The sequence below is a fragment of the Pan troglodytes genome, chromosome 20 (genome assembly GCF_028858775.2).
Source record: "Pan troglodytes isolate AG18354 chromosome 20, NHGRI_mPanTro3-v2.0_pri, whole genome shotgun sequence".
Classification (NCBI taxonomy): domain Eukaryota; kingdom Metazoa; phylum Chordata; class Mammalia; order Primates; family Hominidae; genus Pan; species Pan troglodytes.
In genome coordinates this window covers 20,976,079-21,003,222 of record NC_072418.2, presented here as the reverse complement: position 1 = coordinate 21,003,222, position 27,144 = coordinate 20,976,079, and the positions used below count along the sequence as shown (strand labels likewise).

General features: G+C 50.8%; 1 protein-coding gene across 8 annotated transcripts in view; it reads right to left on the bottom strand.

Moving 5' to 3' along the window:
* PGPEP1 (pyroglutamyl-peptidase I) overlaps window positions 1-10,064 on the bottom strand; it is a 29,379-nt gene extending 19,315 nt beyond the window's left edge. For 4 of the 8 annotated variants that reach the window (XM_009435026.5, XM_024351948.3, XM_016935510.2 and 1 more), the window contains exons 1-2: window positions 9,913-10,049; window positions 7,709-7,761 (exon numbers count right to left, since the gene is read on the bottom strand). In XM_009435026.5, coding sequence (XP_009433301.1) covers window positions 7,709-7,761; window positions 9,913-9,946 — 87 coding nt within the window. In that variant the 5' untranslated portion in view covers window positions 9,947-10,049. Of the gene's footprint in view, window positions 1-7,708; window positions 7,762-9,024; window positions 9,082-9,912 lie in introns of those variants that run through there. The other 4 variants (XM_001162684.8, XM_009435025.3, XM_016935509.4 and 1 more) reach the window with 3 other exon arrangements.
* Window positions 10,065-27,144: the final 17,080 nt, after the last annotated feature.

The following is a 27,144-nucleotide window of genomic DNA, read 5'->3' as shown; positions in this document are numbered from 1 at the left end:
CCTACATTGGAACATCTAAGTGGCTTCTAATTTTCCTTACTGTAAAGCCAAGCTGCAGTGAACGTCCTCATGCAAACTTCTCATGCTGATGGGTGGGGCATAAATGCCAAGTAGGGGCATTGCTGCACTGCAGATCAGTCAATACATACTTGCTATTGAGAGAGATCGTTACACTGAAGCCTGGTTTTCCCACCTCATATTCAATACGTCCCAGAGGAGAAAATTTTACCGTTTATAAATGCGTCTTCCCCTAATCTCCAAGAGGAGACCCACAGAGCTCTTTTCTCTTAAAAACAAATCAACAGGCCGGGTGCCGTGGCTCATGCCTGTAATCCCAGCACTTTGGAAGGTCGAGATGGATAGATCATTTGAGGTCAGGAGTTTCAGACCAGCCTGGCCAACATGGTGAAACCCCGTCTCTACTAAAAATACACACAAAAAATTAGCCAGGCGTGGTGTCGCATGCCTGTAGTCCCAGCTACTCGGGAGGGCGAGGCAGGAGAATCGCTTGAACTTGGGAGGTGGAGGTTGCAGTGAGCCAAGATCACACCACTGCACTCCAGCCAGAGTCTCGCTGTGTCTCAAAACAAACCAACAAACAAAAAACAAATCAGCAGCCAGGCACAGTGGCTCATGCCTGTAATCCCAGCTACTGGGGCGGACCACTTGAGGCCAGGAGTTTGAGGTCAGCCTGGGCAACACAGTGAGACCCCATCTCGAAAAAAGACCAAAAAGCCCCCACACACCAAATGACACGAAACGCACAGACAATAAACGAAAAATAATCGATAAACTGGATTTCATCAAAATTAAAAACAAAATTAAAATATTTAAAAGAATGAGTAATCTCTGTTTGGACCAACCTGGAGGGATTTCCCGGCATGACCCGTGGCGAGACTGTGCCACCTTCTGGGCAAGGAAGGAATGGGAGCGGCGATGGGGACGGGAGGGAGACTTCTATGCAAAAAACTCATCGCATGATTTTGACTTTTAAACCATTTCAGTGTTTTACAAAATCAAAAAAAATAAAATAAAACAACCCATAGTCCCATATCAACAGATCTGCCTCTTTTCTGTCTTTTCCCTAATGGGCACAAGGTGATGTCTTGAGTCTCATGGGATGTGTTACTTTAAAAATCAACAGGGAAAGCTGTATTCAGAAAAATAGGGTCAGGGGTGGGTGGCTCACACCTGTAATCCCAGCGATTTGGGAGGCTGAGGCAGGAGGATTGCTTGAGACCAGGAGTTCAAGATCAGCCTGGCCAACATGGCGAAACCCTGTCTCTACTAAAAATACAAAAATTAGCTGAATCCCAGCTACCCAGGAGGCTGAGGCATGAGAATCACTTGAACCCGGGAGGTGGAGGTTGCAGTGAGCTGAGATTGCGCCACTGCCCTCCAGCCTGGATGACAGAGTGAGATTCTGTCTCAAAAACAAAAATAAAAAACAACAAACAAAAAAACAAGAAAGAAAGAAAACCACTGTCAACATATACACATACCCCAAGACCTGCAGTCACAAGAGAGGTGTTCACGTGTGTGTTTGCCAAGACCCACCTGATGGCAGGGCTCGGTGGCTCACACCTATAATCCCAGCTTCTTTGGGAGGCCGAGGTGGAAGGATCATTTGAGCCCGGGAGTTCAAGACCAGCCAGGGCAATATAGTGAGATCCCATCTCTACAAAAAATAAAATTTAAAAAATTAGCCAGGCATGGTGGTGCATGCCTGTAGTCCCAGCTACTTGGGAGGCTGAGGCAAGAGGATCGCCAGAGCCCAGGAGGTCGAGGCTGCAGTGAGCTATGATTGTACCACTGCACTCCAACCTAGGCAACAGAGCAAGACCCCATCTCAAAACAAAAAAAAGTTTCTCACCAAAGTGATAGGGAAATTTCAGGTCTGTTCACATTGCCTGATGTAAATTATCACTCAATTTTAAATAGGGTAACGGCAGGGAGCCACCTGCCATACAGTGTATCTGGCACTAGAAGGAAGTGTGTGGCTGGTAATCTGGCTGAAGTCTTAGCCTCTGAACATGCTCTGTTCCAAAAGGGCTGGATGGTTCTCCTCCAGGAGAAGGGGGGCAGGGCACCCCAAGTCCCACATCACTTTGCCGGGAGCACACCCGGCCTCATGCACCATCAGAGCGTACACTGTGAAAGGACGGGGCTCGGGCAGATGCCCCATTGTCTACACCCCATCTACCTGACAGGACCCTGCCACGCAGCCTCATCTGACCGATTCCCCTGACCCCACGACAAAGACCCTCTTTGTTCCCTGGTAATATCCTTAGCAGGTCTGTCTAGACTCACTGTGGCAGCAATTGTCCCGTGATGTTACCAAGTTCTGTGACCCGGGTCCTCCTCACCCAGCGTTGGCAAGAGACGCCCCAGATGGCCCCGAGCCCCGGAGCTCCCCAGCCCTTAACACCCACCTGTGCCTCCTCGGAAGAGAAACACAGCCAGTGCCCCAGTCCACCCTGAGAGGTAGGGGAGACGGGACACACGAGACACATGGTGCCTCCTGCTTGGGGTGCTGGGGGCAGCTGCCATCCCAGGAAAGACAAGGGGGGGTCCCCTCTGTACCCCACCAACTCCCACCTCCTGAACACTGCGGGTGGGAAACAGTTCCACCTATGCTGTGGGCATGACTTCACCCAGGGGACAAAGAGAAAGGATCAGAAGAGACGGAGACAGGCCGGGCACGGTGGCTCATGCCTGTAATCCCAGCACTTTGGGAGGCCAAGGCAGGCGGATCACGAGGTCAGGAGTTCGAGACCAGCCTGACCAATATGGTGAAACCCCGTCTCTACTAAAAATACAAAAATTAGCTGGGCGTGGTGGCGTGCACCTGTAGTCCCAGCTACTTGGGAGGCTGAGACGGGAGAATCACTTGAACTCGGGAGGCAGAGGTTGCAGTGAGCCAAGATGGCACCACTGTACTCCAGCCTGGGTGACAGAGACAGACTCTGTCTAAAAAAAAAAAAAAAAGGAGAGACAGAGACAGAGAGATGGAGTCAGAGAGAAACAGAAATGGGGAGAGAGAGAAGGGGAAAGAGACAGATTCAGAGAGAAAGAAACAAGGAGACAGAGACACACACAGGGAGAGAAACTGAGACACACGGAGATTAACAAAGATAGAGAGAAAGAGAGAGAAAGGGGAAGAGATAGTAAGACCCAGAGAGAGAGAGACAGGGAGACAGAGAGAAACAGAGAAGGCTGGGCATGGAGGTTTATGCCTGTAATCCCAGCACTTTGGGGGGCTAAGACAGGAGGATGGCTTGAGCCCAGGAGTTTGAGACCAGCCTGGGCAACATGGCCAAATCCCATCTCTGCAAAAAAAGAAAGAAAGAAAGAAAGAAAGAAAAAAAATTAGCTGGGTGTGGTGGTGCATGCCTGTAGTCCCAGCTAATTGGGAGGCTGGGGCGGGAGGATCACCTGAGCCCGGGAGGTCAAGGATGAGGTGAGCTGAGATTGCTCACCTCACTCATTCAAGCGACCATTGAACTCCACTCCAGTCTGGACGACAGAGTGAGACCCTGTCTCAAAAAAAAAAGAGAGCAAGAAAGAGAGAAACGGAGAGAGAAAGAAGGGACAAGGTGGGAAGGAACAGAGAAACCCAGAGAGAGAGAGGCAGAAAGAGACGAGAGGGAGAGGAAGAAAGACACAAGAGAGAGAAACAGCTGGGTGCGGTGGCTCACACCTGTAATCCCAGCACTTTGGGAGGCTGAGGTGGGCGGATCACCTGAGGTCGGGAGTTCGAGACCAGCCTGACCAACATGGAGAAACCCTGTCTCTACTAAAAATACAAAATTAGCTGGGCGTGGTGGTACATGCCTGTAATCCCAGCTACTCAGGAGGGTGAGGCAGGAGAATTGCTTGAACCCGGGAGGCGGAGGTTGCGGTGAGCTGAGATTGTGCCATTGCACTACAGCCTGGGCAACAAGAACGAAACTCTGTCTCAAAAAAAAAAAAAAAAAAGAGAGAGAGAGAGAGAAACAGACACACACAGATAGAGAAGGTGAAAGTGACAGAGAGAGAGACAGAAGAGACAGAGAGATGAAGAGAGACACAGATATGAACAGATAGAAGAAGGGAAAGGGACAGAGAGAGACCCAGAGGGAGCAAGAAGGGAGAGACACAGAGAAGTACTTAGGGGGTCCCTGAAGGATGAGGAGCTTCCGAAAAATCGGTCACGGCAGGAAGCAATTGCCACCCACAGTGCAGAACAAAACACCCATCTTTGGGTGGAGGTGACGCCTGGCAACAGTTGCCTGCATTACACCAACAACACTCCAGGGCACATTTTTTGGAGGAATGGATTCAACCCATCCAGCAGTGACACCTTTCTAACAGGCAAATCCAGGACAGGAAGGAACCAAGCAGCAACTCCAGGGGCGGTTCTCGCAGAGGTGTGGCACCTGGAAGCTGCTTGTTCCTGCCAACTTCTGGAACAGGCAAAATTCACCTAGTGGCGCAAAAAAGTCTGCAGCAGTTTACATCGGGAGGGCTTGGGAGTACTTGGGGGAGAGGCTATGTGGGGCTTCTGTGAAGAATGCGAGGAAGAACCAGAGAATGTTCGAGATCTTGACCTGGCCTTGGGGGTGCACATATGTAAAATTTCTTTTTTTTTTTTTGAGACAGAGTCTCGCTTTGTCACCCAGGCTGGAGTGCGGTGGCACAATCTCGGCTTACTGCAACCTCTGCCTCCTGGGTTCAAGTGACTTCTGGCTAATTTTTGTATTTTTAGTAGAGACAGGGTTTCACCACATTGGTCAGGCTGGTCTTGACTCCTGACCTCAAGCGATCTGCCCGCCTCAGCCTTCCAAAGCGCTAGGATTACAGGCGTGAGCCGCTGTGCCTGGCCAAATTTCTTTTCTTTTTTTTTTTTTTTTTTTTGAGATAGGGTCTAGCTCTGTCACCTGGGCTAGAGTGCAGTGACACTATGAGGGCTCACTGCAGCCTCTACCTCCCCAGGCTTAGGTGATCCTCCCATATTAGCCTCCCGAGTAGCTGGGACTACAGGTATGCGCCACCACACCCGGCTGTTTGTATTTTTTTTTTTTAGAGATGGGGTCTTGCTGTGTTGGCCAGGATAGTCTCGAACTCCTTGCCTCAGCCTCCCAAAGTGCTGGGATTACAAGCGTGAGCCATCATGTCAGGCCTAAAATTTCACTAATGAGTGTTCTGGGTGTATATATGTTAAACTTTGTTTTGTTTTGTTTAAGTGAAACAATCAGATCTAAGAAGGTTGGCATCTTTTTGGCAGGCGAATGGTGGGGAATCTTGTGTCCTAAACTTTGGGAAGAGAGTGAAAAGTGGGGCTGGGCGCAGTGACTCACACCTGTAATCCCAGCACTTTGGGAGGCCGAGGCGGGCGGATCCCCTGAGGTCAGGAGTTCAAGACCAGCCTGGTCAACATGGCAAAACCTCGTCTGTACTAAAAATACAAAAATTAGCCGGGCCTGGTGGTGCGCAGCTGTAATCCCAGCTACTAAGGGAGGCTGAGGCAGGAGAATCACTTGAACCCAGGAGGCGGAAGTTGAAGTGAGCTGATACCGTGACATTGCACTCCAGCCTGGGCAACAAGAACGAAACTGTGTCTCCAGAAAAAAAAGAAAGCAAAAAGTGGAAACTGCAGGTCTGGAGAGAGGAGAACCAAGGAGAAGGGCTATTTCCTCTCTGGCCACAAGATAAAAACCTGCCATCCTTCACCATCCGAGAAGCCCCGAAGCTCGGAGGGATTTCCAAAGATTGTTTAATTGATTTTTCTTCTATTTAGATGTAGATCAGTGTCTGGGGCCCAGGAATTCAGACACCCGGCTTTGTGTCCACTCAGCCCCGTGAAGGCTCCTGTCTGAAATGTGCACAAAGCCTGACACACAAGTCTTCAGAAACATGCTGTTTCTTTTTGTCTGGCTCTCCGGGGAGCGGGTGAGCAGGCAGGGCCTCGGGCACGCTCCCATCTGCAGGGTCCCGGGACCCCGTCCCTCCATCCCGTTCACGAAGTGGGCAGGAAAGAAAAAAAAAAAAAAAGGGAAACAGCCAAAACTTTGAGGTCTGAAGTTGGGGAGTGAGGGGGTGATTAAAAAATGGGGGGTACAGCTGGGGACTGCCACGCTGAGGTTTCAACTTAGATTTTTCTCCAAATCTAGGATTCTGGAATGGGAACAGAGGTTACTTTAAATCAGGCAGCTCATAGGCTAGGATAAACAGGGGTTTGGCTCTGGTCTCTGCCGATCTGATTTATATAACGAGAAAACACTTCCGTCTTTCTCTCTGTGCATTGCTCCCCAGCCTGTCCCTACAAAATACTCCATCTGGAAAAGAAACTAGAAAGGTTTTGCAGACTGGCATCTTCTTCAGGGCACCAGGAATGACAGCCCCCCTCGGCCCCTAATATGCCATCTTTTCCTCCCCCAGCTGCGAGGAGATGACAGCGAGGCTCACTGTACCCCCTCCTATAAGGTCAAGATATGTTCCCCTGCCACCCCACCCCACATATTCCTGCCTGGTCCTTCCTGAACCATGAATTACCTGCCTAAAACATACCAGAGAATTCTCACTTTGGCTGTTCAGAAACCAACCTGAGTCACGATTTGTCTGAGTCAATGGAAAAGATTTTTAAAAAGGAGGGAGATCCTGGCCGGGGGTAGTGGCTCACACCTGTAATCCCAGCACTTTGGGAGGCCGAGGTGGCTGGATCACCTGAAGTCAGGAGTTTGAGACCAGTCTGGCCATCATGGTGAAACCCCGTCTCTACTAAAAATAGAAAAAAGTAGCCAGGCGTGGTAGCGGGCGCCTGTAATCCCAGCTACTCTGGAGGCTGAGGCAGGAGAATCGCTTGAACCTGGAAGGCGAGGTTGCAGTGAGCCGAGATCGTGCCACTGCACTCCAGCCTGGGCAACAGAGTGAGATTTCGTCTCAAAAAAAAAAAAAAAAAAAAAAAGAGGGAGATCCTAGAGTTGGATAATTCCTAGGTAAAGTAGACGCCAGCACCACATAAACAGCTGTGTCCTGGAAACCAGCTACGTTTATATCCACACCTGGCCCTCCAGACCCAGATCTGTAGCCGCTGGCCAGGGCCACTTCTGAGGCAATGCCACTCCCATTTCTTGGCTGTGTGACCTCGGAGAACTCCCTTCATCCCTCCTCTGGGCCTCAGTTTCCTATTCTGTTAAGTGGGCACAAGAATAACTACACGTACTATGCATGGGTTGTTGGGAGGATTCAGAGCGCTGGGGTACAAACACTCAACAGATGTGTGCTCCGGTGGTTACTATCCAGGAAGAGATGTGGATCCGACATCGTTTTGTAAGAGCTGGCTGGGCGTAGTGGCTCACGCCTGTAATTCCAGCATTTTAAGAGGCTGAGGCAGGAGGATTACTTGAGGTCAGGAGTTCGAGACCAGCCTGGCCAACATGGTGAAACCCCGACTCTACTAAAAATACAAAAATTAGCCGGGCGTGGTGGCAGCCACCTATAATCTCTGCCACTCTGGAGGCTGAGGTGGGAGAATCGCTTAAACCCAGGAGGCGAAGGTTGCAGTGGGCTGAGATTGTGCCATTGCATTCCAGCCTGGGTGACAGAGTAAGATTTTGTCTCAAAAAAAAAAAAAAGTTTTTGTTAAAAGGGGACCTTCTTGGATGCCATAACTTTCTGGGGGGTGCCCAGCTCCAAGCCTGACTCCCACCCTCTGGATCTAAGTTACCTGAACTGCAATCCAACTGGCGTTCACGGTGTGTTCCCCAAAAGGGCCAAATCCTGAAAAAACAGGAAAAGCAATATATTACCCAAGAGTGGCCCTTCCCAGTCTGCCCCTGGCCTGGCCACTACTCCCACCTGGAGAAGCAAGAAAGGAGCTTCAGGGCGCAGCTGCCAGGGACAACATTGGGGGCCTGGTCCTGAGTTCTGGGAGCACCTGGAGGCCCGTCAGAGCCGCCGTCCTGCACCTGTCCGCTCTGAAGTCAATGAGTCCCTTCCTGTCTTCACCTCCACCTGCCCCTCATGCTCAGCCAGGGGCCAGAGGTCTCTTCTGCCTCCGAAAAGGTCCTGATCCTGTCTTCACTTCCTCTGGTCCCCTTGACTCAACCTACAATTATTGTGTCACTGTCCCAAAATGCCCTGAATTGGCACCAAATGAGGAATGAGCCCTCCAGGCTGTCTAGATTTCACCTTGTCACCCTCCTCCCTGCTAGCTCAAACTCCAGGCCCCCTTTCCAAAACACGACAGTCGCCCAAGGCTGTGCTAAGTGATCTTCCTGGCATTAAGCCTGGCCACATCCCCTTTCAGGCAAGGGTGTTTCCTGGGCCCAGTTTCCAGGAGCAGGGACTGAGGCACAGAGAGGTGAAGCTAGCTGCCCAAGGCCACACAGCAAGAAGGTGAAAAAGCTGGGATTCAAATCCAGATCTGGGGTTGGGTGCAGTGGCTCATGCCTGTAATCCCAGCACTTTGGGAGGCCAAGGCGGGCGGATCACCTGAGGTCAGAAGTTTGAGACCAGCCTGGCCAACATGGTGAAACCCCGTTTCTACTAAAAATACAAAAAATTAACCAGATGGAGTGATGCGTGCCCGTAATTCCAGCTACTCAGGAGGCTGAGGCAGGAGAATCGCTTGAACCCAGGAGGCGAAGGTTGCAGTGAGCCGAGATCGCGCCGTTGTGCTCCAGCTTGGGCAACAAGAGCAAAACTCCGTCTCAAAAAAAAAAAAAAAAAAAATACGGTCCATCTGGGCCAGTGATCCCACAGGATATGAATGCTATGCAGAGATGCTGTAGCCTGGGATAGCAGGTAGGGGCTGTGGCTCAGGAGGGGACCTCCTAACTCTATCCTTCTGTACAGCCAAAGTTTGAGTCTCAGCTCAGCCCCTTACAAACTGGATGACCTCTGTGAGCCTCAGTTTCCCTTTCTGCAAAATGGAGACAGTAAAGATGTAATCAGCTCATGCAAAAAGTGCTGGAATAAATAACCAGATAAAGGAAGGCTGGAAGGGGTGGGGGCAGTGACCCTCCTCCCAATTATACACACCTGTTAAGCAGGTGCCTTGTTTCTTCCTTCTTCCCTGAATCTCCTGGATCAGCCTCAACCTCCCTTCAACAGCCACAAAACACCTGTGTGCACCTTTGCTGGATTTCCCACTCTGACCCCTCCAGACAGCAGGTCAAAATGACCCCCCCCACTCCTTGACTCTGAGGCCCCAGCGGAAGTTGGCGCCCCACGTGGCCCCGAGGCGGAGTCTCAGGGAGGAGAAACAGTTGGTTTGGGGGTGGGGGGGAGTCGGTGACAGCAGGGGCCCTGACTCACCAACAAACAGCCCTGGCACAAAACACAAAAAGGTTTCCGCTGAAGACAGTCCCTGGGACAGCTGGGAGAGCCCGAGGTCCCCGGACCCCCACCTGCCCCTGCGTTGGGAGAGTAGCCCCCCAGGAGCGCAGGGCGCGGCGAACAGTGACTGGGAGGTTCATTTGTCACTGGGACACTTCCTGCCCGCAAATCGGCCTTTGTCCCCTGGGGCCAGGGGTTGGGGGAGCGGTGTGGGGACAGGCTGGACCTCGGAAGGGGCAGGGAGGAAGGGTCCAGTCCAGCCCGCAGGCCAGACAGAGGAGGCAGGTGCCAGGAGGGTCACCATCCCCACCTTGGGAGGAAAGGACGCCAGGGGGGCCTGCGCAGCGCCGGGCTTTTGCCCGGCCCCCCAAGCCCCGCGCCTGACTGCCCTGACTCCCGACCCTGGGACCCCCAAGGCTCCTCCTCCTCCACTTTCCAGGAAGCCTGGGCTGCGCGGGGCTCCCGCGGGTGATGACACCTTCCAAATCTGAGAGGACTTCCAGCACCTGCCCCTCTCGGCCCCGCAGTCCCGGAGCCGCCCCCGCCTCTGCCCCCGGCCGCTGCCGCTACAGCCCCCATCAGCCAGCGTACCCGTCACTACCACCGCCTTCCTCGGCTGCTCCATGGCGGGATCGGGCTGTGCCTCGGACCTGCTTCTGTTGCGACTGGCGCGACAGCTGCTGCCGCTGCAGCCTCTCGGCCGCGCGAGGCCACGCCCCTGTCACGCCCCCGGCCACGCCCCCGGTCGGCCGCTCGGCGTGCGCGCCCCCGGGCCCGAGACGCAGCGTGCGCGCCCTGCGCCCCGCCCCCGTCGGCTAGGCCCGGTATTCCCCAGCCTCCGTTTCCCCGTCTGCAAAATGGGAACATCTTATGCCATAGTGTGTAGCCGCTTGCACGCACTGAGCCAGGTGCTGGGGATGAGCCGGTCCTTTATTCTGCAAGGGTTCATCGAGGGCCTGCCCTATGCATGCATACTGCCCAGAATTAGGGAGGGAAGTCCCCACGAGCAAGGCCCGTTTTCCAGATAAGGAAACTGAGGCACAGAATGCCACTTCCCCGAGGTCACTCGCCTCAAGGGGTCACAGGAGCAGCATTCAGGCCAGGAAGTTGGCGGGGGTGGGGGAGGACAGAGTAAAAAAGGAAAAACACGGCAACCACATTTGTGTGGTGCCAGAAGTTTCTCTGCAGGCCCCCATGGTCCTAGGAGGCTAATGGGGGAGGGCGATTGTACCTGCTGTTCCCTCTGCCGGAACACACCCCGCAGGTACCTGCGAAGCTGGCCTCCTTCAGGCCTCAGCTCCAGTGTTCCAATGTCGCCTCCTCCCAGGGGCCCTCCTCCTGTCCTGGCTGTCACCTCCTCCGAGGGGTGAACTGTCACTTTCTCCTTGGGGCCTTCTCTGGCTATCACCTCCCTGCTATCCTATTACCTCCTCTGAGGGTTCCTTCTGGCCCTCCTTGGCTGAAATGACCTCACTGCTACCCCCCAGTGGTTCCATCTCATTCCCTGGTTCCATCCTCTTCATAGCAATAAAGCTCAGAAATAATTTCCTTTTTCTCTCTTTTTTTTTTGGAGACAGGGTCTCACTCTGTTACCCAGGCTGGAGTGCAGTGGCAAAATCATAGCTCTGTAACTTTGACCTCCAGGGCTCAACTGATCCTCACATCTCAGCCTCCTGAGTAGCTGGGACTACAGGTGTGTGGCACCACACCCAGCTAATTTTTGTATTTTTGTAGAGATGGGGGTTTCATAGTGTTGCACAGGCTGGTCTCGAACTCCCGAGCTCAAGCAATCCGCACACCTTGGCCTCCCCAAAGTGCTGGGATTACAGGTGTAAACCAGCACACCTGGCCAGAAATCATTTTTAATTTTTTTTAGCTTTTAAGTTTTGGGGTACATGTGCAGGTTTGTTATATAGATAAACTCGTGTCATGGGGTTTGTTGTACAGATTATTTAGTCCCCCAGGTATTCTTAAGCAGAAATTATATATGTATTTATTTATTTGAGACGTAGTTTCACTCTTGTCACCCAGGCTGGAGTGCAGTGGTGTGATCTTGGCTCACTGCAACCTCTGCCTCCCGGGTTCAAGCAATTCTCCCACCTCAGCCTCCCAAGTAGCTGGGATTACAGGCGAGTGCCGCCATACCCAGCTAATTTTGTATTTTTAGTAGAGAGGGAGGTTCACCATGTTGGCCAGGCTGGTCTCGAACTCCTGACTTCAGGTGATCCACCCTTCTCAGCTTCCCAAAGTGCTGGGATTACAGGCATGAACCACCGCCTCCGGCCCCCACTCCCCAGGTATTATTAAGCAGAAATCATTTAGTATAGTCACAGCCTCTCTGGTTGGCTTCCCATTTCCTCTGACATAGAGATGAGAACTTCTAGAGGAGGAAGTGTTGTTCTGTTAGAGCTGCGTCTCAACACCCAGCACATCCCCAGGCACATTCTGCCAACATTCATCAGAGACCAGAATTCCTCTAAAAACAGGTAGAAAATGAAAGCTGAGTTTCTGGCCACATCTTCAGAAACAGGACTGGACCTTGGACTTGGGTCACGAATTTTTTTTTTTTTTTTTTAGACAGGATCTTGTTCTTTTGCCCAGGCTGGAGAGCAATGGAGCGATCACAGCTCACTGCAGCCTTAATCTCCAAGGCTAAAGCAATTCTTCCACCTCAGCCTCCCGAGTAGCTGGGACTACAGGCGCGTGCTGCCATGCCCGGCTAATTTTTATATTTTTTGTAGGGACGAGGTCTTGCTATGTTGCCTGTTTGGGTTGGTCTTGAAATCCTGGGCTCAAGCAATCCTCCTGCCTCAGCCTCCCAAAGTGCTGGGATAACAGGCATGAGCCAGAACTCCTGACTGTGTGGTTCACTGATAGCCCGTTCCACTTTGACTTTGCCATCATTCGCCAAGACACTATGGTTTTTTGTTTGTTTGTTTGAGACAGAGTCTCACTCTGTCGCCCAGGCTGGGGTGCAATAGCACGATCTAGGCTCACTACAACCTCCGGCCCCTGGGTTCAAGCGATTCTCCTGCCTCAGCCTCCTGAATAGCTGGGACTACCAGCGCCTGCCACCGTGCCCGGCTAATTTTTGCATTTTTAGTAGGGATGGGGTTTCACCATGTTGGCCAGGCTGGTCTTGAACTCCTGACATCAGGTGATCTGCCTGCCTTGGCCTCCCAAAGTGCTGAGATTACAGACATGAGCCACCGTGCCCAGCTGGTACTATGGTGTTTACTGGCTCCACCCCCGAATTCCTCCAACACCAAGGGCAGAGTTCTCTAGACTGCCCCTGAGCCCTGTTTGGAAGCCCACACACCAGGTCACACGCTCAGTGGCTATTTTGGTCTTTAGCAGCTTCAGGTAGAATGCAGAACATCAGAGAGCTGTCTGAGCTGGCCAGGGAATGAGGTCCAAGCCAAGTGGGAGAAAAGAGCAGATCAAAACACTAACCTGGCCAGGCGCAGTGGCTCACGCCTGTAATCCCAGCACTTTGGGAGGCCGAGGCAGGCGGATCACTTGAGGTCAGGAATTCGAGACCAGCCTGGCCAACATGGTGAAACCCTGTCTCTACTAAAAATGCAAAAAACTAGCAGTGAGTGGTGGCGCGTGCCTGTAGTCCCAGCTACTGGGGAGGCTGAGCCAGGAGAATCACTTGAACCCAGGAGGCGGAAGTTGCAGTGAGCTGAGATCGTGCCACTGCACTCCAGCCTAAGCGACAGAGCGAGACACCGTCTCAGAAAAAACAAAACAAAACAAAAAAACCACTCACCCAAAGGCAGGTTTTATAACCTGAATATGTCATACGTGCCTGGTGTGGAGTATGTGCGTTGCTAGAAGAGGGAAGGCGAGAGGGAAGTGACAGTGGATTTTAGTTTCCTCAATTGCAATGGGAGGAACGAAAACATGTAGAGTCAGCAGTGATGGGGAGAAACTGAGTCATGCCCCACTGCCCCAATGACTGGCGTAAAGGCTAATGTTCACTCGTAGCCTTAATCATGTTGGGCCATGTTTTTGTTTTTTGAGATATGATCTTGCTTTGTCTCACAGACTGGAGCACAGTGGCACAGTCACAGCTCACTGCAGCTTCCACCCCCTGGGGTCAAGCCATCCTCCCACTCCAGCCTCCCAAGTAACTGGGACTACAGGCATGTGCCACCATGCCCAACTTGGAGGAACTTTTTTTTTTTTGAGACTGTCACCCAGGCCGGAGTGCGGTGGCACGATATTGGCTCACTGCAGCCTCTGTCTCCCAGGTTCAAGTCATTCTTCTGCCTCAGCCTCCCAAATAGCTGGGACTACAGGTGCACGCCACCATGCTCAGCTAATTTTTGTATTTTTAGTAGAGATGGGGTTTCTCCATGTTGGCTAGGCTGGTCTCAAACTCCTGACCTCAAGTGATCTGCCCGCCTCGGCCGGGGTTGGGGGGGGTGGTTTGTAGTAACATGTACATAACATAAAATTTACCATCTTAAGCATACCCTTGGGTAGCATTAGGTACGTTCACATTGTTGTGGAACCATTACCACCATCCATCTCCAGAACTTGTTCTTCCCAAACAAGCTCCATACCTATTAAACGCTCCCTCCCTATTCCCCTCCCTCAGCCCCTAGCACCCAACATTCCACTTTCTGTCTCTATGAATTGGATGACTGTGGCTGGGTGTGGTGGCCCATGCCTATAATCCCAGCACTTTGGAGGCTGAGGCAGGTGGATTGCTTGAGGCCAGGAGTTCGAGACCAGCCTGGCCAACATGGGAAAACCCCGTCTCTTAAAAATACAAAAAATATTAGCCAGGCATGGTGGTGAAACGGGAAAGATTCCCTTGTTCCCCTCGCAGGGTGGGTGATGGGGGTGTGGCTTGCTTCTGAAGTGCTCCTCTACTCAGACCTCTAGGGGAGCATACAGATGGGCAGGCTGTGGGACTCTGACCCCACAGCAGTGTCCGGGGTGAATGTTTACAGCTCCTGAAGCCCCAGGGGGCATGTGTTACAGGGTGCTTTTTTAAGTTTGCCATCTATAGGCAGCTTACCAGCTCAATTAGATCCTCTACCTTGTCACAAGGACAGAGGGATTTCTTTTATTTTTTTCTTTTCTTTTCTTTCTTTTTTTTTTTTTTGAGACAGAGTCTCGCTGTGTCCCCTAGGCTGGAGTGCAGTGGCGTGATCTTGGTTCACTGCCATCTCTGCCTCCCGGGTTCAAAGTGATTCTCCTGCCTCAGCCTCCCAGGTAGCTAGGACTACAGGTGACCGCACCCTTACCCGGCTAATTTTTTTTATTTTTAGTAGATATGAGGTTTCACCAGGTTGGCCAGGCTGGTCTCAAACTCCTGACCTCGAGTGATACACCCACCTAGGCCTCCCAAAGTCCTGGGATTACAGGCATGAGCCACTGCGCCCAGCCCAGACAGAGGGATTTTAGTATCCTGGGGTTTTTTGCCTTGGTGTACCAGAAGAATGAGATCACACCTGGGCTTGGAGAATGAGTATGAAGTTTTATTGAGTGGAAGTAGCCCTCAGTAGATGGGGGAGCCAGAAGGGAGATGGTCTTTCTCTGCAGTTGGGTCGCTAGGCGGCCCCAGCTCTCCTCTGACTGCCCAGGCCAAACAGCCTAGTTCCACTGGTCGACTACCCGCCCGCATGCCAGTGTGCCCTTCCGCGAGCGTGCTCCCTCGACGTCCTCTCGCTGTCCAGCCACTTGTATCTTCTTCCATGGATGTGTACGTCAAGAGGTCCAGCAGCTTGTGTGTCTGCCCGCTAGGGTCTCGGGTTTTTATAGGCACAGGATGGGGGCGTGGCGGGCCAGTGTGGTCCTGGAAAATGCAATATTTGGGCACGAAGGCGGGAGTGCGGATCCTCACCTAGGTCTCTGGGGGTGGAGCCCTAGCCAGGGACCAGGCCCTCCTTTACCCCGCACTTCCCTTCCCTATCATTTAAAGGCACCACGCTCTCCCCATCCCAGCACTCCCGTATCAGTGGCACATGCCTGTGATTCCAGCTACTTTGGAGGCTGAGGCAGGAGAATCGCTTGAATTCAGGCGGCAAAGATTGCAGTGCGCCAAGATCGCACCACTCCGCTCCAGCCTGAGCGACGGAGCGAGACTCTGTCTCAATGAATAAATAAATAGGCCACACGCGGTGGCTCACGCCTGTAATCCCAGCACTTTGGGAGGCCGAGGCGGGCGGATCACGAGATCAGGAGATCAACACCATCCTGGCTAACACGGTGAAACCCTGTCTCTACTAAAAATACAAAAAATTAGCAGGGCATGGTGGCGGGCACCTGTAGTCCCAGCTACTCAGGAGACTGAGGCAGGAGAATGGCGTGAACCCGGGAGGCGGAGCTTGCAGTGAGCCGAGATCACGCCACTGCACTCCAGCCTGGGAGACAGAGCGAGACTCCATCTCAATAAAATAAAATAAAATAATAAAAATAAATAAATAATAAAATAAATGGCCGGGCACGGTGGCTCACACCTGTCATCTCACCACTTTGGGAGGCCAAGGCGGGTGGATCATTTGAAGTCAGGAGTTCAAGACCAGCCTGGCAAACATGGTGAAACCCTATCTCTACTAAAAATACAAAAATCAGCCAGACATGGTGGTGCATGCCTGTAATCCCAGCTACTCAGGAGGCTGAGGCAGGAGAATCGCTTGAATCTGGGAGGTGGAGGTTGCAGTGAGCCGAGATCGCACCACTGAACTCCAGCGTGGGCAACGGAGCGAGACTCTGTCTCAAAAAAACAAACAAACAAAAAACAATGCTGTGAAGCCTGACGCAGAGGCTCATGCCTGTAATCCAGCAGTCCCCAATCTTTTTGGCACCAAGGACTGGTTTTGTGGAAGACAATTTTTCCATGCACTTGGGGGTTGGGGGGGATGAAGATGTTTTCAGGATGAAACTGTTCCACTTCAGATCATCAGGCATTAGATTATCATAAGGAGTGCACAATCTAGATCCCTCACATGTGCAGTTCACAATAGGGTTCACACTCCTATGAGAATCTAATGCTGCTGCTGCTGGTCTGGCAGAAGGCGGAGCTCAGGAGATACTGGGGAGTGATGGGTACTGGCTGTAAATACAGATGAAGCTTCACTGGTTTGCCCGCTGCTCACCTGCTGCTGTGCGGCCTGGTTCCTAACAGGCCACAGACTGGTACCAGTCCTTAGCCCAGGGGTTGGGGACCCCTGCTGTAATCCCAGCGCTTTGGGAAGGTGAGGTGGGAGGATTGCTTGAGGCCAGGAGTGTGAGACCAGCCAGAGCAACAGAGCAATACCTATCTAAAAAAAAACCAAACAAACAAAAAAACGCTAAATAGAGCAAAACCTGCCAAGCTGGATGTTGGTTTGCAAAACAAGCTGCATTTTTTAAATGTATCTCTTTTTTTTTCTAGAGAGAATCTTGCTCAGTCACCCAGGCTGGAGTGCAGTGGTGCAATCTTGGCTCACCCCACCTCCCAGGTACAAGCAATTCTTGTGCCTCAGCCTCCGGAGTAGGTGGGGCCACAGGCGCAGGTCATCATGCCCGGCTAATTTTGTGTGTGTGTGTGTGTGTGTGTATTTTTGTAGAGACAGAGTTTCACCGCCTGGCTAATTTTTTTTGTGTGTGTATTTTTGTAGAGACAGAGTTTCACCGTACTGGTCTGGAATTCCTGACCTCAAGTGATCCGCCTGCCTCAGCCTCCCAAAGTGCTGGGATTACAGGCATAAGCCACTTGCCCAGCCTTAAATTTATCTTTTTTAGAGACAGGGTCTCACTCTGTCGCCCAGGCTGGAGTGCAGTGGCTAGTCACAGGCATGATCCCGCTACGGATCAGCACTGGAGTTTTGACCATCTCCGTTTCCAACCTAGGCTGGTTCACCCCTCCTTGGGCAACCTGGTGGTTCCCTGCTCCGGGAGGTCACCATATTGATGCCAGACTTAATGTGGACACCCAATCAGCACAGTGCGCTACAGCCCACAACTCCTGGGCTCGTGTGATCCTCCCGCCTCAGCCTCCCGAGTAGTTGGGACCACGGATGTGTATCGCTGCGCTGGGCAGAAGCTACATTTTTCTCTAGCCTCCCACCTCCACAACCCAGGGAAGTTTGGGGAGCTTCTGAGGACTAAGGCCACCCTGAACCCAAGCCCTAGGGAGCCAGGTGGGGGAAGGCAGGACTCATGGACTCTGCACCAGCACTCAGATCCTGCCCCTGGGGGCTCCAAGCCTCTCTGGGCTTTGCCAGTTGCTAATAGGAGTGGCCTTGGAAGGGAGGGAGATTTGGAGCTCATGGGGACCACACGGCTCTGCGTTAGGGCTCTGTCCTTTTGGCTCTGTCAGAGTAAACCAAGCCCAGTTTGAGGACTGCAGGGGGCCTCATGGCCATGGTAGGGAGAGATGTCTGGGCAGACATGCATTCTTTGTTGTTGTTGTTGTTGTTTTTTAAACACAGTCTCGTTCTTGTCACCCAGGCTGGAGTGCAATGGCACGATCTCGGCTCATTGCAACCTCTGCCTCCCAGGTTGAAGCAATTGTCCTGCCTCAGCCTCCCGAGTAGTTGAGATTACAGTTGTCTGCCACTACGCCTGGTTACTTTTTTGTATTTTCAGTAGAGACAGGGTTTTGCCATGTTGGCCAGGCTGGTTTCAAACTCTTGACCTCAGGTGATCCACCTGCCTTGGCCTCCCAAAGTGCTGGGATTACAGGCATGAGCCACCGTGGCCGGCCCAGACATGCATTCTTAAAGGATGAATGTGTCCTTTTTCTCCAGGCGGTGTCTGGAGATAGTGAGGCCTTTGGGGAGCTCAGGCTAGAAGACAAGGCTCATACTTGGGAGTTGGAGGCAGGAGGATGAGTTGAGTCCAGGAATTCAAGACCAGGCTGTGCAACCCTATCTCTACAAAAAATTTTAAAATCACCCGAAGGTGGTAGCGAGCTCATCAGGTCCCAGGTTCTCAGGAGGCTGAAACAGGAGGATCACTTGAGTCCAGGAGTTCAATGCTGCAGTGAGCTATGATCCTTTTATTTATTTATTTATTTATTTTGAGATGGAGTCTCACTCTGTTGCCCAGGCTGGAGTGCAGTCGTGTGATCTTGGCTCTCTACAACCTCCACCTCCCAGGTTCAAGTGACTCTCCTGCCTCAGCCTCCCAAGTAGCAGGGATTACATGCACGCGCCATCACACTTAGCTAATTTTTGTATTTTTAGCAGAGATGGGGTTTCACCATGTTGGCTAGGCTAGTCTCGAACTCTTGGCCTCAAGTGATCTGCCCACCTCAGCCTCCCAAAGTGCTGGGATTACAGGCGTGAGCCACCGCACCTGGCCTGAGCTACCATCTTGCCACTGCACTCCAGCCTGGGCAACAGAGTGAGACCCTGTCTCAAACAACAACAACAAAAAGACTAGGCCCACAGATGTGCTTTTGGTGGTCAGCCACTGCCCATGGCCCCTGCTCCCACATCCAGCCCTGGCCCGCCCCTTGGAGGGTATATTTACTGCTCCACTCCCCACTCCTGCCTCTCCCTCTTTTCGCCTGGAGTAGTTTGAACGTTGAGGCTGGGTCTTCTTTCCCTTTAGTCTTTGCCAGCACACAGTAGGTGCACAATTAATGCGCGGGGGCAGAGATGTGTGCAGGACGAAGGGGGGCTGGATCCAGCAGTCTCCGTGCCCATCTAAGGAACTTCTACCAGGCCACTGGGTGCAGGTGGACAGTGGAGGAAGTTTCAAGACCCCACTTGAGGGGGTCTTTTTGAGACTCTGTCTTAAAAAAAAAAAAAAAAAAGAAAGAAAGACCCCATGGCTGGGTGCAGTGGCTCACGCCTGTAATCCCAGCACTTTGGGAGGCTGAGGCAGGTGGATCACCTGAGGTCGGGAGTTCAAGACCAGCCTGACCAACATGAAGAAACCCAGTCTCTACTAAAAATACAAAATTACCCGGGCGTGGTGACACATGCCTGTAATCTCAGCTACTCAGGAGGTTGAGGCAGGAGAATCGCTTGAACCCAGGAGGCAGAATTTGCAGTGAGCTGAGATCACGCCACTGCACTCCAGCCTGGGCAACAAGAGCGAAACTCCGTCTCAAAATAATAAAAACAAAAACAAAAACAAAACAAAACAAAACAAAACCCATTTGAGGAATCTCTGCTTCTTCTGACTCTGGAATATGAAGGCGGCCAAGGACAGGGGCAAATGAACCTCTGTTCTTTGGTTGCCTGCACCCCAGGAATGCACTGGGCAAGGTACAAATGATATTTTGTTTCAGCTCAGGTGGCCATGGATCAGGAAGGGCCTGATCCATGTGAGGCTCCTGGTTCCCTGGATGGGAGAGGGTCACTGCCTTGACCAGCGAAGCGCAACCCAGGAGGGTGTCTGCGTTTCCTTTTTTTTTTTTTTTTGGAGACGGAGTTTCACTCTTGTTGCCCAGGCTGGAGTGCACTGGCGCGATCTCAGCTCTTTACAACCTCCACCTCCTGGACTCCAGCGATTCTTCTGCCTCAGCCTCCCAAACAGCTGGGATTGCAGGTGATCACCACCATGCCCAGCTAATTTTTGTATTTTTAGTAGAGATGGGGTTTCACCATGTGGACCAGGATGGTCTTGATCTCTTGATCTCGTGATCCTCCCGCCTTGGCCTCCCAAAGTGCTGGGATGACAGGCGTGAGCCACCTCGCCTGGCCCAGCTAATTTTTTTTAAAAAAACCTGCTATTTACTTATTTACTTTTAAGATGGAGTCTCACTCTGTTGCCCCAGCTGGAGTGCAATGGCGTGATCTCAGCTCACTGCAACCTCTACCTCCCAGGTTCAAGCGATTTTCATGCCTCAGCCCCCCAAGTAGCTGGGATTACAGGCACACGCCACCATGGCTGGCTAATTTTTGTACCTTTAGTAGAGACGGGGTCTTGCCATGTTGGGCTAGGCTGGTTTTGAACTCCTGACCTTAGGTGATCCACCCGCCTTGGCCTCCCAAAGTGTTGGGATTACAGGTGTGAGGCACTGTGCCCAGCAAAATATTGCTCTTTTAGAATTGGCGATATTGCTGTGAGGCCCTGGCATGGTGGTTCCCTTCACCCGAAAGACTTCCTTAGTAGAAATGTTCAGAAATGGATTGCTGAGCTGAAGGGTGTGATACTTTTATAGCTTTTGAGATATAATACCAACTTTTTTCCCATTTAAAAGGAAACATGTTTGCCAGTTTCATCACAACCTTGCCAGTACTGGCTTTTATGCTGTTCTTTTTTTTTTAGTAGTGGGTAGGGTATTTTTGTTAGTTGGAGACGTACATTGGTCTAGACTTCTTAGGTTTCTGCTGGAAGAAATACAATTTTTTTTTTTTTGAGACAGAGTTTTGCTCTTATTGCCCAGGCTGGAGTGCAATGGCATGATCTCGGCTGACTGCAACCTCTGCCTCCTGGGTTCAAGTGATTCTCCTGACTCAGCCTCCCGAGTAGCTGGGATTACGGGCACCCACTGCCACGCCTGGCTAATTTTTGTATTTTTAGTAGAGACAGGGTTTTGCCATGTTGGCCAGGCTGGTCTCGAACTCCTGACCTCAGGTGATCCACCCGCCTTGGCATCCCAAATTGCTGGGATTACAGGTGTGAGCCACTGTGCCCGGTCAGAAATATAATTTAACCTGGATCCAGAACAGGATTTTGGTTAGTGGAATACGGAAGAATGAAGATTTATGAAGCATCAGATACAGCTGGGCTCAGGCTTAGACACGGCCATGACTCTGCAGTGAAGAAATGGCCATGGCTATACCTGACTGTGATCGCTGATCACTCCAGCTCTGCAATCCCAAAACCATCCCAAGGAAGATTTTTTTTTTTTTCATAGGATCTCGCTCTGTCACCCAGGGTAGAGTGCAGTAGCATGATCACGGCTCACTGCAGCCTCGAAATCCCAAGCTCAAGCCATCTTCCCATCTTAGCCTCCCAAGTAGTTGGAATTACAGGCACGTGCCACCACGCCCAGCTAATTCTTCTTAAGTTTTTTTTGGAGAGATGAGGTCTCGCTATGTTCCCCAGGCTGGTCTCGAACTCCTGGGCTCAGGTGATCCACCGGCCGGCCTCCCAAAGTGCTGGGATTACAGGCATCAGCTACTATGCTCAGCCAGCCAGGGAAGCCTTCTGATTGCCCCAGCCTGGGTCATGCATTCATGATGATAGGGGAGGGTAAACTGTCCTGAACAGCCCCAAATAGAGCCCCAGGAAACTTCTTAGGTCCTTGCTCCTACAAGTCAAAGTTGAGAGGGCTGAAACAAGCAATTACAACATGGCATAAACCAGGCAATGATAGAAATCAGTGGAGGGTACTAAAGTTCAAAGTATAAGAGAAGGAATGATTAGCTTTTGAGCAGGGCAGCTAAGGAAGAGTTCACAGAGCAGATATGCATTAGTACTGGCTCTTTTGCCAGGGACAGACTGCAAATTCCAAGTGGATGAAGCAATTAAAAAAAACTTCTTGGGCTCATTTAAGTGCAACATCATAGCTGTGGCTTCAACTATAGCTGGATCCAGGGGCTCAAACCATACTTCCCTTTCCACCGAGTACCTCCGTTGTCTTGTGTCTGCTGGATTATTTCTGCAGAAAGCTTCTTCCAGAGGACAGAGCCTAAGGGGTGCTGGACTTTCCCTTTAACTCCCCAGGAACCAGCTCTTCTCCCTCCCAGCCCTCGGTATCCTTCCCAGGGGAGAATCTCATTGGCCTTGGTAAATTCCGTGCTCTTTCTTTAACCAATCCCTGTAGCCAGGGGGATGGGGAACGCTGATTGGCCACCCTTACTGTTGAAAGGGCAAACAAAAAAACTGCAGTAACCACTGGCTGCCACAAGGGGACACCGAAGCAGAGGTTTCAACGATGAATAGGAGTTTGCAAGTTGTGCAAAAAAAGAAAGACTGCATGTAGAAAAGTCAGAAAGGATGACCCAACATGCGGTTTGCTGCTACCTTCATCGCCATGTTGATGCTGGGACACCTCATAGACCCTGTTTCTTTCCTTTTTATTTTATTTTATTTTTTTATGATGGAGTCTCACTTTGTCACCCAGGCTGGAGTGCAGTGGCACCATCTCGGTTCACTACAAACTGCGCCTTCCGGCCTTAAGTGATTCTCGTGCCTCAGCCTCCCAAGTAGCTGGGACTACAGCCGCAGGCCACTGCACCCAGCTAATTTTTTTTTTTTTTTTTTTTTTTTTTGAGACAGAGTCTCGCTCTGTCACCCAGGCTGGAGTACAATGGCGCGATCTCAGCTCATTGCAACCTCCGCCTCCCGGGTTCAAGCGATTCTCCTGCCTCAGCCTCCCGAGTAGCTGGGATTACAAGCGCCCGCCACCACGCCTGGCTAATTTTTGTATTTTTAGTACAGACAGGGTTTCACCATTTTGGCCAGGCTGGTCTTGAACTCCTGACCTCAGGTGATCCACCCGCCTCGGCCTCCCAAAGTGCTGGGATTACAGGCGTAAGCCACCGCGCCAGCCTAATTTTTGTATTTTCAGTAGAGATGGGGTTTCGCCATATTTTCTTTTCCTTTTCTTTTCTTTTTTTTTTTTGAGATGGGGTCTTGCTCTGTTGCCTAGGCTGGAGTGCGGTGGTGCAATCTGGTCTCACTGCAGCTTCCACCTCCCTAGTTCAAGCAATTCTCCCACCTCAGCCTCCCGAGTAGCTGGGATTACAGGCGCACCACCACACCCAGCTAATTTTTGTATTTTTTTTTTTTTTTTTCAGTAGAGACAGGGTTTCCACCATGTTGGCCAGGCTGGTCCTGAACCTGAACTTTCCTGAACTTTTGGCCTCCCAAAGTGCTGGGATTACAGGCATGAGCCACCATGCCTGGCCTATTTTAAAATTTTTAGTAGAGACGTAGGTCTTATTATGTTGCCCAGTCTGGTCTGGAACTTCTGGCTCAAGTGATCCCCTCCCACCTCGGCGTCCCAAAGTGCTGGGATTATACGTGTGAGCCACTGCGCCTGGCCTGGCTTCCTCTTATAAGGCTCCCTGGGCTTTCTCAGACCTCCAGAGTCCACTCCACCTGGATGTGGTGCCAGTCAGAAGGATCAGGGAATTGGGATTTCGAACTGCTGGGCTCAAACGATCATCCTGCCTCGGCCTCCTGAGTAGCTGGGACTACAGGCGTGCTCCGCCATGCCCAGCAGGAAAATCTTTGAGAAGTTGAACAAGGGTTCCCCAGTTCAGCTCTGAGAGGCATAGGGTCCTTTCAGCCAGAAGTTCCTCACCCTGGACTTGGTAAGAAAAGGCTCTCAGGGCAGTGCTGAGACTCAGGAGGCTGGGATACAAGGAGTCAGTTTATGAGGTCCCCTATTGCTCATTTGTAGGCCTGAAAGTCAAGGCATGTGGCCAGGGGATGGAAACTTTGATTGGCACCTAGATAAGCCTCTTCTAGGAATTCAGGTTATAGTCCTGCTTGCAAGTGTATGTAACTATAGGCATGTCATTGGCCGGGCACAGTGCTTCACTCCTGCAATCCCAGCGCTTTGGGAGGCCGAGGCAGGTGGATCACCTGAGGTCAGGAGTTTGAGACCAGCCTGGCCAACATGGTGAAACCCCGTCTCTACTAAAAATACAAAAATTAGCTGTGTGTGGTGGTGCACACCTGTAATCCCAGCTACTTGGGAGGCTGAGGCAGGAGAATCGCTTGAACCCAGGAGGTGGAGGTTGCAGTGAGCCGAGATCGCGCCACTGTACTCCAGCCTGAGTGACAGAATGAGACTCTGTTTCAAAAAAAAAAAAAAAAACTATAGGCATGTCACTGTGGAGAAGTAAACTACTCAAATAAATGCCTATGTTTAAAGCTACCACAGCTGATACTTCATGTAATGAGTAGTAGCCCCTAAAAATATATATCCCAGCTGGGCATGGTGGCTCATGCCTATAATCCTGGCACTTTGGGAGGCCAAGGTGGGAGGATCTCTTGAGCCCAGGAGTTGGAGGCTAGCACGGTGAGGGCAGGGCAACAAGCAGACCCCCATCTCTACAAAATGAATAAATAAATAAATTAAATTAATAAATAAGCTGGCCGTGGCGGTGACACCTGTGTGCAGTCTCAGCTACTCAGAGGCTGAGATGGGAGGATCACTTGACCCCAGGAAGTTGCGGATGCAATAAGCCATATGGCACCACTATACTCCAACCTGGGCAAGAGGGACGCAGTCGTAAAAAAATTTACACACACACACACAAACACACACACGTATACCCAAATCCTAACCTGCTGGTAGCTGTGAATGTGACTGTAATTGAAATAGGGTCTTTGCAACTTGATATACAGTGAGGTTCATTTGTTTGTTTCCATTTTTAGGGATTTCTTTTGATTTTTCCTTTTGACTTTTATTTTTAATTATGCTTCCAAAGTTGAAACTAGACAATAAGGTACACTGAAAGAAGTCTGGCTTTCATTCTTATGATTTCATCTTGTTCCCTTATTCTCCCAGGTTACTTTTTTTTTTTTTTTTTTTTTTTTGAGATGGAGTCTCGCTCTGTCACCCAGGCTGGAGTGCAATGGCATGCACTGTAACCTCCTCCTACCGGGTTCAAGTGATTCTCCTGCCTCAGCCTTCTGAGTAGCTGGGACTACAGGCACACGCCACCACGCCCAGCTAATTTTTGTATTTTTGTAGAGATGGGGTTTTACCATGTTGGCCAGGCTGGTCTCGAACTCATGACCTCAGGTGATCCACCTGCCTCGGCCTCCCAAAATGCTGGGATTAAAGTGTGAGACACCGTGCCTGGCCTATATTTTGGTTCATGCTTCTTTTGTTTGTTTGTTTGTTTTGAGACAGTGTCTTGCTCTGTCACCCAGGCTGGAGTGCAGAGGCAGGATCACAGCTTACTGCAACCTCTGCCTCCTAGGCTCAAGCAGTTCTCCCTGCTCAGCCTCCCGAGTAGCTGAGACTTCATGCACAGTCACCACACTTGGCTACTTGTTTGCATTTTTTGTAGATTCAGGGTTTTGCTGCTGTATTTCCCAGGCTGGTCTGGAACTCCTGGGCTCAAGTGGTCCAGCCACCTCAGCCTCTCAGAGTGCTGGGATTACAGGCATGGGCCACCGCTCCTGGCCTGGTTCGTACTTTTTACATTTCTTTCTTTCTTTTTTTTTTTTGAGACAGAGTCTCACTCTGTCGCCCAGGCTGCAGTGCAGTGGCACGTTCTTGGCTCACTGCAACCTCTACCTCCCAGGGTCAAGCAATTCTCCTGCCTCAGCCTCCTGAGTAGCTGGGATTACAGGTGCCCGCCACCATGCCCAGATAATTTTTTTGTATTTTTAGTAGAGATGGGGTTTCACCATATTGGCCAGGCTGGTCTCAAACTCCTGACCTCAGGTGATCTGCCCACCGCGGCCTCCCGAAGTGCTGCAATTATAGGCGTGAGCCACTGAGCCTGGCCTTTATGTTTCTTATTAAAAATATAAGCAAATTTGGTTCACGTGCTTGGTGTGGTTAAAATATATATATATATATATATATATACACATGCAAATATATATACGCATACATATGCATGTATTTCTCTTTTTGCACACAAAAGATGACATATTGTAAAAACTGTTCTCTACCTTGGTTTTTTTTCACTTAATATATCCAGACACCATTCAATGTCAGTATATGAAGATTGTCTTCATTCCTTTTTATAGTTGTATTACTCTATTATTTGGTCGCACTGGGTTTCTTTCAGTCTTTTGATATTATGAATAATGTCAATAAATAGCATCAGTCATTAAAAAACGAGGCTGGGCGTGGTGACTCATGCCTGTAATCCCAGCACTTTGGGAGGCCAAGGTGGAAGGATCACCTGAGGTCAGGAGTTTGAGGCCAGCTCCTGGCCAACATGGTAAAACCCCGTCTCTGCTAAAAATACAAAAATTAGCTGGGCATTGTGGCATGTGCCTGTAATCCTAGCCACTCGGGTGGCTGAGGCAGAAGAATCCCTTGAACCCAGGAGGGAGGGGTTGCAGTGAGCTGAGATCGCACCACTGCACTGCAGCCTGGGTGATAGAATGAGACTCCATCTCAAAAAAAAAAAAAAAAAAAAAAAAAGAATAGGGTCTTCGCAGATGTAATTAAGGATCTTGAGATGACATTATCCTGAAATTTATGGTGGACTTAATAAGAGAAAGGAGTGTCCTTTACAAGAAAAAGGAGCGGCCGGGCTCGGTGGCTCACGCCTGTAATCCCAGCACTTTGGGAGGCAGAGGAGGGAGGATTGCTTGACCCCAGGAATTCGAGACCAGCCTGGACAACATAGGGAGACCCTGTCTCTACTACAAAAAAAAAAAAAAAGAAAAAGAAAAAAAAAAAAAGGAGAGATACATTTGAGACTCAGAGACACACAGAGAAGGCCAAGTGACGACAAAGGCAGAACGCGGAAGGCTGCATCTACAAGCCAAGAACTCCAAGGATTCCCAGCAGCCACCAGAACCCAGGAGAGAGGCATAGGACACACAGATTGTCCTCAGAGCCTCCAGAGGGAGCCAACCGTGCTGACAACCTCACTTCATTATTCTGATCTCTTGAATTGTGAGAAAATCACGTTCTGTTGTTTTAAACCTCGCAGTGTGTGGGCATTTGTTACAGCAGGCCCCAGAAAACTAATAGCATTCGCCTATTTACTTTATTTACTGTCTGTCTCCCTGAGGGCCACGAATTTTGTGTTTTGTTCATTTCTGTGAGCAGAAGCAGGCACAGAGTAGGTAATAAGTACTTAATATGTGCCAGATGCTGTTTTAAGTGCTTTTACATGGTTTCATTCATTTCATCCTTACAGTAAGCAACGTTTTGGAGCAGACACTACTATTTACAGGGAGCAAACTGAGGCCCCGAGGGTCGTG